The sequence below is a fragment of the Juglans microcarpa x Juglans regia genome, chromosome 5D, assembly GCF_004785595.1.
Source record: "Juglans microcarpa x Juglans regia isolate MS1-56 chromosome 5D, Jm3101_v1.0, whole genome shotgun sequence".
NCBI classification, from domain to species: Eukaryota; Viridiplantae; Streptophyta; class Magnoliopsida; order Fagales; family Juglandaceae; genus Juglans; species Juglans microcarpa x Juglans regia.
Genome location: NC_054602.1, coordinates 2805154 through 2819105, shown reverse-complemented (window position 1 = coordinate 2819105; position 13952 = coordinate 2805154). Strand labels below are relative to the sequence as shown.

Below are 13952 nucleotides of genomic sequence, written 5' to 3'. Positions count from 1 at the left end.
ATGTGAGCACGGATTAACTGATATAACACTGTACAATGTTCCTGTATATATATATGGGATGGGAATGTTAGAATTGAAATGTTTTCCGGAAGATATAGCATATTTTATTACTTTAATACCCCTTGTGATACATTTTAATTAATTGATATACAAAAATCATCTAAAATATAAAAGATATTATTATTTAAATTAATTATGAATCATTTAATGCATAATAAAATGATAATAAATAAAATGTATTTTATAAATTTTCATAAACAGACGTTTTTAAGGTTCTTTATGATTGAAATGGACTGTTGAGTACACGAAGATTTTTCAGTCCCTGACATGCTCAATTCCGAAACAACATTGTAAGATTTTAGTTATATTCTTTTAAATTTCGGTGTTTTTCTTTTTCTGAAGAACAATAAACTGGAGAGATGATCACATTAAGCTTCTCTTCTAGTACAATGTACATCGCATTCATTGAGTTCGGCCTCGCGGCTTCTGGTTTAGCTCCCACTCCCATCATCCAATAACAAACGCCCACGCAGTCTCTTCCCCCTCAATTTCCACACATCTGATCCTCACCGCCCTTCCTCTCTCTCTCTCACTGTATTCCTCAAAGATCTGCAACCCCTCCCTCTCTCTCTCTGTCTCTCTCTCTCTCTCCCCCCTAAAGATTCTCTTTCTTTGTCTACGCCATGAGCGACCCCATTGAAACATCAACATCTTCGTCTAATTCGGCCAAAGAACCGAGCCCCAACCCTCTCTCTCTTCTCCACCCTAGGCGGGAGCCATTCGAGCATGGCCTCCTCCCAATTCCCAAGCTCGTCTTCACCGACCCTACCCAATCCCTAATCCCCCTTAAGCAATCCCTCCTCTCATCCTCCGACACCACCACTCGCCGGGTCGACTCTGCCTCCCTCTCCGAGTCCCTCCAGATCTCCCTGGACCACGCCCGCCTCGTCCTCGACACCCTCGCTTCCGTCCTCCACTCCGACTCCGATCCGCTCTTCAGCTCTAAACCCGAAGATATTGACTCCGTGGCCGCTGATGTCCACGATCTGCTCCTCTTCCTCTACATCCAGTCCTACAAGAAGCTGCTCCCGAGAACGCACAAGGACTCAGCCGCCGTCGCCGATGTCTGGCCCTCCACCTCCGCATTCGATGGCTACTTGTCCGCATTGTCGCCACTCCAGGTGATTTTCTTAATTGCTCTGAATTTCTTTTACAATGTGGGTGCGAATTCGAAATGCATAATTTCCTTTTCATTACGTTCTGGAGAAACTTTATTTATACATGTGGATTTGGATGCAAATTAATTGCGAGGAGTTTGCAATCAATTGGTTTATTGGTCTTGGTGTTACATTGTTATTCGGGAGGAATTCGGTTTATTTATATTCTTCTTCTTTTTTTTAAGTGGAATTCGGTGCATTTTTTTTAATGGGTAATTTGGTGAATTATTGCTATCCACTAGGGGTGAAAACCGACCTACCGCACCGACATGTTTTTCAGGGGTGATACCAAGCGAAACTGGCCGATGAAGGGGGATAAAACCAGCTGGCATAGTTTCGGCCAGTTACCATCGGTTCAATGGTGATTCCCATCGATTTACACTTCAGAAATCCATCAAAGAATTTCACCACAAAATCATTACAAAAACTAGAAAAATTAAAAGAACCCTATCAACAAATCTCACAACAAAATCATTACAACAAAATCATTCCAAGAACCCCATCAACAAACCTAAAATGAATTGAAGATGAGAGAGAGAGCCGAAAGCCTGAAAGTTTGAAACAACGCAAATGGATGTAGGGAGAGAGGAACGACAACGGAACAAGAACTGAAGAACCCCATCAACAAATCTTAAATGGATCAATGGCATCGGGGAGAGAGAGAGAGAGAGAGAGAGAACGATGCACTAAGGGGAGGGGTGGCATAGGGGGTTAGGGATGAAGCCCTAACCCAAAACGGTGCCGTTTGGTGTATTAAACCAAACGGCATCGTTTCATATATATATATATATTAAAAAACCATAGGTATAAAATGACGCCGTTTAAATCACTTAAGTGGCGTCGTTTACCTAAGATATATAAATATATATATATTATATCAGCCGGTTCAATGGTTTGAACTTGGTTCAGACCGAGACCGGACCGGCCGACGTTGCTTTCTTGTATTTCCTACTGCCGGTCGACCGATTCTCCACCGGTTTTGGACTCCGGTGGCATGTTCCTGTTGGCGATGGTCGGTCCCGTCGGTTCCTGTACAGTCCTACTATTCAGCGTAGGAACTTTTTCATCGAGCTTATTTTCCCCGACCTTTTCTATCAAGCTTGTTTGAATCGAATATTTATATTTCTTGTTGTCCAATGTTTCTGAAATGTAGTTATAATTTTATTGTTGTGAATTCGATTCAAAAGGAACTTCTTGAATTGATGCATCTTGGTCCGTAAAAGCAACTTATTTCTTCATTAGTCTTAAAATAATTTCAAAATGGACTCAGCCACCTTGGTGGGTGGGGTCGTGTATCCTAGGTTTACTCCCAGGGGTGGGTCCAGAGGGCCCTGCCTTGGCTAGGTTCCATATCATAAAAAATGTTATATGTATTGCATTTTTCTTCCCAAACAAAACTTGAGTGCTTTTTTATTTTTTCGACATGTCTGTTGAACCTGACTCCGTGTATAGTAGAACTCCCGAGTACCTGATTGTCAATTACTGTATATGGACTTTCCAAGCTTAACTTTTAGGATGCATTTGCTAGAATTTCTATGGCAGCGACACAATTCATTGACCTGCAATCATATTCCAGTTTTGTGTAACCTTTGATTCGCAGACTTCTTCCAAGGGGATTGATATGATTAACCCAAACTGCGTGGACAATTATTATTTTTTATTTTTTATCGGAAGTGCATGAATGTAGAGCCTAAATTTTTAATTTGTCCTATTTAGCCCCCCCCCCCCCGCTTTCCTATTAGTTGTTAGAAATTTCAACTAAGACCTTATTGAAAGAAAAAATTAAGTTTTCTCTAGAAACTTTTTTTTTTTTTGATCGGTAAAGTTTTCTCTAGAAACTTTGATTTAGTCATGTTTCAAATTTTATTGACTTTGTCTAAAAGCATATGACAGCTTGTACGTAGCAACAGCCGTCGGTTAATGCCATCACAAGCTGATGAAGAGGCTCATCAGTTATCATATCTACAAAAGCACTTGGCTAACATCCTCTCTCTCCTAGCAGAGCCTGTGGAAGGGGAAGGCGAAGGCGAAGAATCCTTGGTTTGTAAACAGCTGCTCTTTTTCATTTTTAGTTTGGTGGAGCCTTTATACTTCTTTTTCATTGTTTTTTATTTTCTCCTTCTGTTTAGTACGATATTTCATGCTCTATTAGATGAAGAACTTAGTGCTAGCATTTTTTTTTAACTTTTTTCATCCAATTAGAAAAAAAAAAAAAAAACTATGTGCATGTCCCAGACCCGATCCCTGTCTATCACTTAATACCGCTGTTGGTTCCGGCTAAATTGGTATCAACGATGCTCAGAGTCTCAGTGCTACAAGAGTTCTGAATCCCAGGTCTCCCATAAAACACATTTGAAGCTCATGGCTTCTTACTTATCAAAAAAGAAGCTCATGGTTTCTTATTTCATTTTATCCAGAAAGTTTTCATGATATCATCGTAAACATGAATGTCATGGACTGGCTCAATACTTTAGTTGAATTTTCTGTACTTAACATAAGGTGCAAGCACCTGGGCCATTACTTAGCTGCACTTTGGACATCATAGGTTTTGTTTTTGTTTTGTTTTGTTTTGTTTTGTTTTTTTTAATGGGTAAAAATAACATTATTAATATGTATGAAATAGGCATTGCCCAACACCACAGGTTTTGTTGCCAATTTGCATGCTTCTAAATGTTTATATGTAGGGTTTGTTCGATGCTTTGAGTGGAAGTTGCGGAACCATTACTTTTGCTGTTACTGATAAAAATTAAACATTTGGAGTTATTTTTATTTTTGATTCCCAACTCCAACTATTTGAGGTTATTCGACTTGGCATTCACTTACTTTTTTTAGTCATAGATTTCACTTGCTAATTATTCTTGTTATTTGTCTCTTTGCATTTATAATATGTCTGTGAATGTTAGCATTTCTCTGGCCTTGCTAATTAAGCCTATTGTTTTAGGTTTTGACTATGGATAGATTTGAGCACCTTGGGTTTCTGATTCAATTTGATGACAAGGGATCTGGAGGAACTCAGTTGAGTCAACATGCTCCATTTTTTGCGAACTCAGATCCCGATATGCCTGCTGTACCCGTTCCTGCAGCACAAGTTCATGATTGGCTGCTACAAAATATAGCTTCTGCTTTAGAACATATTTCGGAAAGAGCTTCTCTTAAAGAAAATGGCCCAGCGAGTGCGTCTGATCAGGATGTTGCTATGGCAGATGCCTGCACAACTTCAATCAAGGCCTCACCAAGTGCTAGAGGTTCTAGTTTTCTTGAAGGGATCTCCAAATCATCACTTGTAAAGCAAGCATCTGATCTTAAAGGTTCTTCTGTGAAGGTTTGTATTGGACACATCTGTCTTTCCTTACGTGTAATTTAGGCATGAAAATGTTACTTGTCATTGCCTATTAGCAGATTGAAAGTATGAGATCTGATGGTTGATGACTGGACATGGACTGAGGTAGATCCATTCTGATTAGTTTCTGGAATTTTAATGCGTAGTTGGTTTATGATACTATACAAAATGAAATTATAATATCCTTAGAAATTGCCTCATGATTTTTTTTTTTGAATTTAGAAAAACTCGATGTTAGATCCTTGCTTTTAGGTTCTGTTGACATCTGCAGAGCAGACCCGAAAGTTAATTTGAGAATGAATATAATTTAATATTTTTTGGCATTTACATTTAGATTGATATCTGGGTATCATATCTAATCGTAGATTAAGAAGATGCGACTAGGATAGCTTCCTGGCTGGATTGGATTGACTTTTAGGATCCCCTATGAATCAACCTTCAAACTGCACTTCCATTAGTTTCTTTCAGTTGTCTGTTGGTTTGTTTTTTCCCTCTGTTTGATGCATGTTTAATATCATCTTTTATGCAATACATAGAACTGACAACTTTACCTGTAAAAAATGGAAAAAGATCCCCTCAAGTGAGAGAGAGAGAGACACATTAACTGGCCCCTATAACATTTGTTGCTGCCCGTATAAATATTTTAGGCAGCATTAAATGAGCAATAAATGGTGTAGAACATACTTGATGTGTCTATTTTTCTCCCACGGGAGGCCCTCAAGTTCGGGCAAAAACTTTGAATTTTAAATGCTGCATTCTAAAGGATCTTGATCCGTAAAAATAATGTAGTTCTTTCAATGCTCAAAATATTCATTGTTTGCATAGTTGTAGTACTTAGGGCCTAATTAATAGCCCTGGACAGTATGTGTGGGATCGGAAGGTCTTTTTTTTTTTTTTCAATGAATGTTGTTAGAGCCTAGAACAGTGGCTGGGACTTAGAAAGACTTCAAGAGGGAAATTTTGCCGTGGTAAGAATCTTGCCTAAGGAGGCTGTCCACACAAAATACTTGTAATTGACAGATAGGGATCATCTTCCAAACTGCTTTTGTAATTGGGAGTTTTTGCCCATTCTTTGATCAATAATACTTTTTTACTTATCAAAAAAAAAAAAGAGCCTAGAACTTTGGCATTAGGTTTCAAAGGAGGATATTACTTTTCTGTCCAATTGGGCTCTGCTGCATCAGGATATCTTCTGGCTAGTGTTCTCTATAATTTAGAACAAAAAAAAAAATCTTTCTCAGCTCCAAACTTTCGGGTGTCTTTATCTAGGTGGCTATCACTTTTTACATGGACAAAAAGTGGGACCATGACACGAACCTTATGGGCCTTCCTGCATTATTTACTTGGCAGAGCTTCTATTCTTGCCAGTAGCAGTTCAACACCACACTGTTCATTCTGATGATATCTGAGCTTTTTGGGATTTAAGCAGTACAGTTGATATCTAAAAATCAGAATAAGCTTTAATATAAAATTTATTGCAGCTTATGTTAGCGAAAAGGAGATCTCCATCACTCATGGTTGTTTGGCATGCTCTGCACATATTGAGTGTGATAATAAACTCACGTTCTTATTCCTCAGAAGCCAGTTTTCTGTATTGTTTTGTTTAAGCCAACATGTTGTCTGGCATGCTCTGCACATATTGAGTGTGATAATATAAACTCACGTTCTTATTCCTTAAAAGTCAGTTTTCTGTATTGGCCTGCTTTCAACATGGTATTATGCTATTGCAGGTCCTAAATTGTCATGATTCTGTCATTTACATCTTAGCACCTTTGAGATATGCCACCATTTATGGATGCTCTGATACCACTATAGTTATTGGAGCAGTTGGGAAGGTAAAAACCAAGATTTTAGTACATTCTATTTTACTACGACATGTTTATGGTTTGCTTGGTGCTTCATTATTATTATTATTATTTAATTTTTCAATTCAACTAGCATTTTTTTTTTTAATTTTCTTCTACAGTGAATTTTTGAAGCCTAGTGAATATTAGTTCATTTTGCGTTCGTTTCTTGTATATACTTTCTTGTTTGCATTAGGTCATTTCTCTTTGGCACCATATGATCAATTAATCACTGTTGAAAAATATTCCCGAAAATATAAGATCTGCAACTAATGTGTATATAAATCATTATGATCATCATGATCTGCTTAAAACATTGATTTAGTGGTTGAGAAGGAAGAAGGATATATACTGGTGCCTATAATTAGCTGGAGTGTGGTAGACTAATGTTATAAATACCATACAGGTGTATTTTTAATACATGTGAATTTTTAGGAGTCTGAACTTGTAGCTATGAAAAATATGATAGGGTGAGTTCTTTAATTTTGTATGTCAGACTCGGTCACGTTACAGAGAAGGAATTTTCACAAAGACCAGCGTCGATGGTCATCAAAGGATGCTCAATATATATATATATTTTTTTATAAGAAAACTATATTGCTCAAAGAATAGGCCTAGCCCAGTATATTCAATAGGGAGCCTTGACTAAGAGGGCGCAAGAGAGACAAGAAACAATGCTCAATATTAAAGTGACCCATCAAGTCAGATGGCATTAGATATTATGGGGTGAGTTCTTTAATTTTGTATGTCAGACACGGTCATGTTACAGAGAAGGAATTTTCACAAAGACCAGCATCGATGGTCATCAAAGGATGCTCAATATTAAAGTGACTCATCAAGTCAGATGGCATTGAATATTGATAGGGTGAGTGCTTTAATTTTGTATGTTAGACATGGTCGAGTTACAGAGAAGGAATTTTCACAAAGACCAGCATCGATGGTCATCAAAGGATGCTTAATATTAAAGTTACCCATCAAGTCAGATGGCATTAAATATCTAACAACTTAATTATCCATCATGTGATCATTTAACCTTGGTTCTTTGAGATTAGATATATCTGTCAGCCAGGTGTTAGCGGTACCAGGATGGGAGGATTGAGTAGAAAGGTTTTTTTCACTCAAAACTGCCCTGCAGGATGTTATCCATTATTCAATACTTGTTTTCTTGTGTCGCTTGCCCTACAATAGGTATCCTGGGTTGAACCAATCTTGCTTGTCTGTACTTGTAGCTTTGTGAACCGCCCATTTTACCTCACTGTTAACATACCTGGCATATAATGCATGCTTATGTCAAGTGATCAACTTGGTAACCAACAGACGTGCCACTAATTTTTTACTCACTTCGACTCATTAATTATGAACAGAAAACACCATCCGAATGGAAACTGACATGGATGCATTGTAAATGATTGGCTTTTACAGGCTGTAAGGGTTGAGCATTGTGAACGAGTTCATGTGATTACAGCAGCAAAGCGAATCTGCATAGCAAACTGCAGAGAATGTGTGTTCTTTTTGGGTGTAAACCAGCGACCACTTATTGTTGGTGATAACCATAAGCTGCAGGTGGTTGTCTCAAACTATTTACTTCAATTCCCCCATGAAGTTGCTAGCCAGTACAGATTGGCTATAATGTTATATTTACATGGTAATATACAATTAATGAAGGTTACTCAAGTGTGGTTCTGCATAAAGTCTATCATAATTGCCAAATTTGAAAATATTGAGTCTGCAATTATGTGGTCATTCTTACCTATATAAAAAAAGAAGTAATTATGTGGTCATTCTTATGTTGTCCGTAAAGCTCCAATGCCAATTTGATTTTAAATGAAATACTGTCACTGTTCAAAACATGAATAGGACCCAGCCCAAATTTCCTCCTGCAACCTATGAAGCATTTTGTTAAGCAGCATTGTTTAAAGTGTTTTTATCTATTATTGTTTAACATTTTCAGAAACACTTTTCATTGCGCCAATTTTTTAGGTGGCACCATACAATACATTTTATGCGCATTTGGAGGAGCACATGAATGACGTTGGTGTTGAGGCTACAATTAATAGATGGGACGAACCCCTGACACTAGGAGTGGTTGATCCACACGATTCATTATCTCATCCTGCAGGTGTCTCTGATGTGCAGGCTGAGTCAGCTATGCGCCTGGACCCTGATCAGTTCACAAATTTTTTGGTATATTTTATACTTGTCTTGTGTAACTTGCTAGGAGTGTTTTTTGGTGCTATGTTTGTTGGGTGGTGTTGTGAGTAATTAAGTAGTGTATGAAGGCCGTTACCTAGATTTCTGGGCATGATCTTTGTTATAATTTATTTTTATGTTTTTTTATTCTCATGGGGTGTGTGTTTGTGTGTGTATTTGACTTGGTTATTATATGAATTTCTTGGTGTGTGGGAGATTCTGCGGGTTCGATTTCCTCTTCTTTGACTTATTGGCTGTGTATATCCCTTTTTTTCCCTTGATGCACAGATTCCGGACTGGTTTGGAGGTGAATCCTCTGGGTCTACAAAAGGCAACCCATTTCCATTACCGGATGTTTATTTGATGGCTCAGCAGAGAAATGTATGTCCACTGAACCATGCTGAACTGAAATGCTTCATGTTATTATTTTACCCAGGCTTGTTGTGTACCAAAGTGCTGTTATACGATAGGGTCTCTTGATTTGGTTTGAACTTCATGATTATTTTTCCAGCAAAAGAATTTAGGGGAGATAAAACAACTATTGAGGGAAGCACCACTTGAGGAAAATCGGAAACGGGAGTTATCTTCTGCACTCCATGTTTATTTCAAAGACTGGTTATATGGTAATGATTTCTCTTTCATCTGTTTTGTTTTATTGAGGCACAGAGTCTATAATCTGCTGGAAAGTTATATGCATATGGACCATACTTATAAAAAAAAAAAAAAGTTATATGCATATGGACCAGAATTCTACTAGTCATGTGCATCCCTATTCATGCACAGAATTCTACTAGTCACTTTTTATTTCTTTGGCAATGTAAAAACGTTTTATACAAGTTATAATTTTATTGAGCTAGATCTTTGGTTGAGTCAGCTTTCAAAATCATTTTACTGCTTGTGTGAAAAATCGTTTAGGATTTTTTTCTTGCTTGCTATCCACAATTGTCATTAGGATTGTTACAGTTGCCTTGTGTTTGAGCATTAATGTTACGATGTTTATTCCAAATAAATTAGCAAAAAAAACTTAAAATGGTTTGCTTCTGTTTGAGTCATGAAGTAACATCTGTGAGAGCAAGTAATATTGAAACATCACATCACTCGCTACATTTTTGGAAATTTTGGACCGTTGAGCTTTATGTCTTACTCAACTTTCGAATACCTCTGTTATGGAGTTTCTATAATGGAAATTGGTCTATATCTTTGTCTCTTTCAATTTTTCTTTCCTCTTTCCTTGGGTTTGTTTTTCTTTAGTTAATGCGAATGAGAAGATAGATAACGTTGGGTTTGCAAAATTTCAGATGCTCTAGAATACAAGATTGCGTTGGCTGCAGTCTTGTTATTTTTGTGACATAGGTGTCTTTGCCAATAATAATAAAAATAATAAGCTTATAATATGTAGATTTTTTTCTTGTTCTGAAGAGTCCCACATATCATTTAAATGAGGTTTAATCATGTTCTCTTATGATTGGCACAGCTTCGGGGAACATCCGTCAGCTTTACTGCCTACAAGGCGACTGATAGATCATTATAATGAAATGGCACAATTAGGGATGGTACAGAAGTAAGTTCTCTAGTTTTCTTTTTCAACCGTCACCAAGTTCACATTGCCACTCCTGGTGGTACTTGAGGCAGATGAGAATCAACTCAATTTACTGCAGAATGGTAAAGCTATATATTCATTTTGATAGTGGTGCACAGAGTGGAATTCACGAAACATTTCCTAATCTCATTGTAATATTTAATTTTTGAATAAAAGGAAATTCTGGCTGTAATATTTTGTTAACAAGGGTAACAGTTTTTTTTTTTTTCCTTTTGTTTTTCTCTTGGTGTAGCATGCTGAATTTCTCTTAAGCTTTCAAAAGTTTTGACCGTTTGTTGTGAGTTTACCATTTCCCGAGTGAATTTGCCGAGGAATTTGAAAAGGAGGTAAAAGGTGTTTTTGTGTGTGGGTGGGTTGGGGTGGGGGGGTTTGTTTTTATGATTTGAGATGGCTTTAGCCTTTAATAAGATCATTCTATTATTGAAGATTTTGTTGGCGTTTCTATCATTGAATCTCACGGATCTTATATTTCATGCCTGACTACATAGAGCAAATTGCGACTCTCCAATCTCCATGTTAAGCTTGGAACCTATCTACCTTCCAAAGTTCATATATATGATAACCAACGCATGCATGCATGGCATGTATTTGACTTAAGAAAAACAACTACACGCGTATCTGCAGAGTTTAATGCAATTTCAACTCACTTTGATTCAAATACGAATCTTAGTATCGTATAATCAATCAGAAAGGACTGCAAAATCATTTATTTTAAAAACATAAGAGAGGAACTGCAAAACTTTTTGGCTGGCCTTTATGAAGCCCTACTAGCTCACTGGTGCAATTTGGAATAGTTTCTCTGCTTGCTCCGGGAAGAATGTAATGAATAGATATGCACCTGCACGATGCATTAATATTTAAAAAAAGAAAAGAAAAAAAAGAAGAGATCCATTCCATCCGCATTGTAAACCCAAGGGACTCTTGAAGAACTCACAGATAAGGACTGTTCCTAGCACGGCCGAGATCTTTCCTTGAATAGTGACCAATCCAGCTTTGCCTGCATCCTGCAACTCGGTGGTTCCGACAGAATCAAAAGTTCCTGCGAACAAAATTGTTTCCTTTCATTACATACACATACGGGATTAGCCCGGTTTGGTAAAAGTAGTAAAATTTTAACCTGGTTTCGCGGATTGAAGCCCCGATGTTATGCATGCTATGTTTTGAAAACCAGCTTGCTCTAGATTATTAGCAGCAGCAACAGACCTTGACATTGAAAAGGAAACAGAACCCTGTCAAAAGGTTTGGTTCCTAGATTAGGCAGAAAATAACTCGATATAAAGCCATCTCATCAATGGAAGTATAAATTTATTTGAATGTCTACCATACTTCTTCACTACACATCAACTATAGCTAGCTAGTTTGTGGTTTAAGAATCTGAACGAGCCGTTCATTGGTATGAGCCACACCAAGCTTGAATGCCATAACGAAAGAATAAAAACCCAATTCAATTCAGTTAATAGTTCAATCTGACCTACGAAGAAAGAACAAAGAAGGTACTATGAGAGCCTCAAAATCCATGGCTGGCCTCTCCAAAGGGCATGTCTCAATCATGCATTTTGAAACTAAATTAAAGTCTTACTATTCCATTAATTAGCAATTAAAAACTTTTTGCGGCAAACTCCCACCTTAAATTGTGTAAAACATTTAGACAACTGGGAAACTAACCTCAGTCCCTCCTGACAAACAAGCAAGAGTTTACTTTCAGGCGAAAATTGGCTCTTAATAGATTGCACAAAATCAGGGTTGGGTTTAGTGAACGGCAGCCCAAAGAACAAACCTGAGAAATTGTTGTGAAGGGTCCTCTTTATAATTGTACCTGCACCAAAACTTACCAGCTAAAAATTATGGAGCCCAAATACTAAAGTCTAATTTTTTGAGGCATATAGAAAGGATAAAGAGTGAACGATGTATTAACAAGAACAGACACGCATAGGAAGAAACCTTACCAAAATCACCATCTTTGTTTTCAATGAAAAGAGGCACATGAGAGCATGATCTAATATGAGCTCGGTCATATTGAGATTTGTCCCTCACATCCAGAATTGCATACTCCTCGACTGCTATTAGTTTCTTTGCTTCTTCAGCATCCACATAATTTACTTCTGCTTTAACGGTCAAATTTTTCCGATGATTTAGTTTCCCTGGCATGGTCCTTCCACTGTGAGTTTTGGATACCAACCAAGATGTCTGAAAGTTTCTGAAAACAAAAGCTTGATCCCTTACTGCCTTACTCATAGATCCAATCATTGTCTTAGTAAGTGAATGCTTTGGCTTCATTATACATAGTATCTCGTAGCAAGCTCACCCATATGGTAATTCAAACTAAACCCTCAATAACTTGAGATGAATAAAACTATCTTAGTTCAGATAAATTTGTTATTCGTTCAAAGCAAAACAACCGAGACTCAGACAAAAACTTCCACGCTCCTCTCTCTCACACCCCCCCCCCCCCCCCCCCCCAAAAAAAAAAAAAAAATTAATCAATAACGTGACTCTGACTCTACTCGTGTTAGAATAATGGTTGTGATTAGAAGTGAAAACAATGCGGCAAAATCGCTCATAAGGGAAAAAACACAATGTTTCCTCTCAACCGAGAACAAATCTGGCCTGAAGGCCGAAACCATGTAGGTCACTGCTAATTGGACCTTATTTGCTCTGGGGCACAGGGGACAAATCAGAAATGAATTTTTCTCAAAGGTGATCTCACTAGAAAAAGCTCAAATTTCTCTGTAACCCTCAGTTGACGTCTGGGAAAACTAAGCTAAAGAAACTAAAATAAAATTTTGGATTCCCATGCTCCATTTGTGATTTGTCAATAAGTCCATAAGAATGAGGAACTCATGTGAATTGGCCAAGTCGATAAAGATTCAATCTACTGTTCTTTTTCATTCCATAAGAAAAAGAATTCACATTAATTAACTTTAAATGTAACCCTTTATTGCTTTATCTTCTGTAAGGAGAAACTGAAACCAAAGTATGAGATATAAAAAGTGAAAACGAAAAAGAAAAATGGAGAAGCCAGAAATCATGCATGCGAGTATTCATACATTAACGTCTACTCGCTATGAGATTGAGATTTTACCTGGTGGCAGAGAGCGCCGAAGAAAACCCAATGCCTGCCATTCTAAGAGCTTTATCCTCGCTTCTCTCTCCCACTCAATGGCTATCTAACTTAACAAATTATAGACACAGTGGCTCAAGAAATTTAGGAGGAGCAATGGGTTTGTGCCACGTGGCATGCATAACTGGACTGGATATGTTACTTCAATCTCTGGCGCCAGTCACCTCAGTCTATGTTGGGCCTTCCAAAACCCACAAGCCTTCCTTGTTCATTTGAAAATTCTGATCTGCGGAGTGCGAACGTTGGAGCCGAAAGGCGGCAAGCACCTCCCTCTCCTAGTACTACTAGTACCAGGTTTAGAAACGCTCTGCCCTTCGAGTGCCGCTAGATTCCGTAAACCTCAGCCCATAAATAGAAACACCAACATGATCAGTTCGGATGCGTATTCGAGTAGTACTAGGTTTCGGAATTCGAAATAGAATTATATAAAAATAATCTCATAAATTGATATAATTTAATGTAATTCGTCAGATTATAAAATTATTTTTATTATAAAATAGATCTAACAGATCACATCAATTTATAAGATTATTTTTATATAATTTATTTGTGAATAAATAGTAAATGAATAGTAAATAGACGATAGAAGAGTACCCAACTCAACTTGACGGTGGGAAAACGCAGGCTGGGTAAACGTACA

At 37.6% G+C, this 13952-nt stretch overlaps 2 protein-coding genes across 4 annotated transcripts; one reads left to right on the top strand and one right to left on the bottom strand.

Annotated features, from left to right (window-relative positions):
* Positions 1 to 452: 452 nt before the first annotated feature.
* On the top strand, positions 453 to 10472 carry LOC121264930 (TBCC domain-containing protein 1-like). Its single transcript, XM_041168308.1, has 9 exons — positions 453 to 1181; positions 3111 to 3257; positions 4159 to 4539; positions 6288 to 6392; positions 7824 to 7964; positions 8382 to 8585; positions 8880 to 8972; positions 9103 to 9214; positions 10066 to 10472. The coding sequence occupies exons 1-9, from the start codon at positions 684 to 686 to the stop codon at positions 10107 to 10109; spliced, it is 1725 nt and encodes a 574-aa protein (XP_041024242.1). The 5' UTR covers positions 453 to 683; the 3' UTR covers positions 10110 to 10472.
* A 340-nt stretch (positions 10473 to 10812) lies between these two features.
* On the bottom strand, positions 10813 to 13628 carry LOC121264936 (rhodanese-like domain-containing protein 9, chloroplastic). 3 transcript variants are annotated; one of them, XM_041168320.1, is made up of 6 exons: positions 13274 to 13628; positions 12138 to 12417; positions 11857 to 12007; positions 11309 to 11394; positions 11126 to 11230; positions 10813 to 11029 (listed from the first exon to the last, which is right to left on the bottom strand). In XM_041168320.1, the coding sequence occupies exons 2-6, from the start codon at positions 12337 to 12339 to the stop codon at positions 10959 to 10961; spliced, it is 615 nt and encodes a 204-aa protein (XP_041024254.1). In that variant the 5' UTR covers positions 12340 to 12417; positions 13274 to 13628; the 3' UTR covers positions 10813 to 10958. The 3 variants fall into 3 exon arrangements, with proteins under 3 accessions (XP_041024254.1, XP_041024255.1, XP_041024253.1); XM_041168321.1 differs by having other exon boundaries at positions 12138 to 12413; XM_041168319.1 differs by having other exon boundaries at positions 12138 to 12388; positions 13274 to 13627.
* Positions 13629 to 13952: the final 324 nt, after the last annotated feature.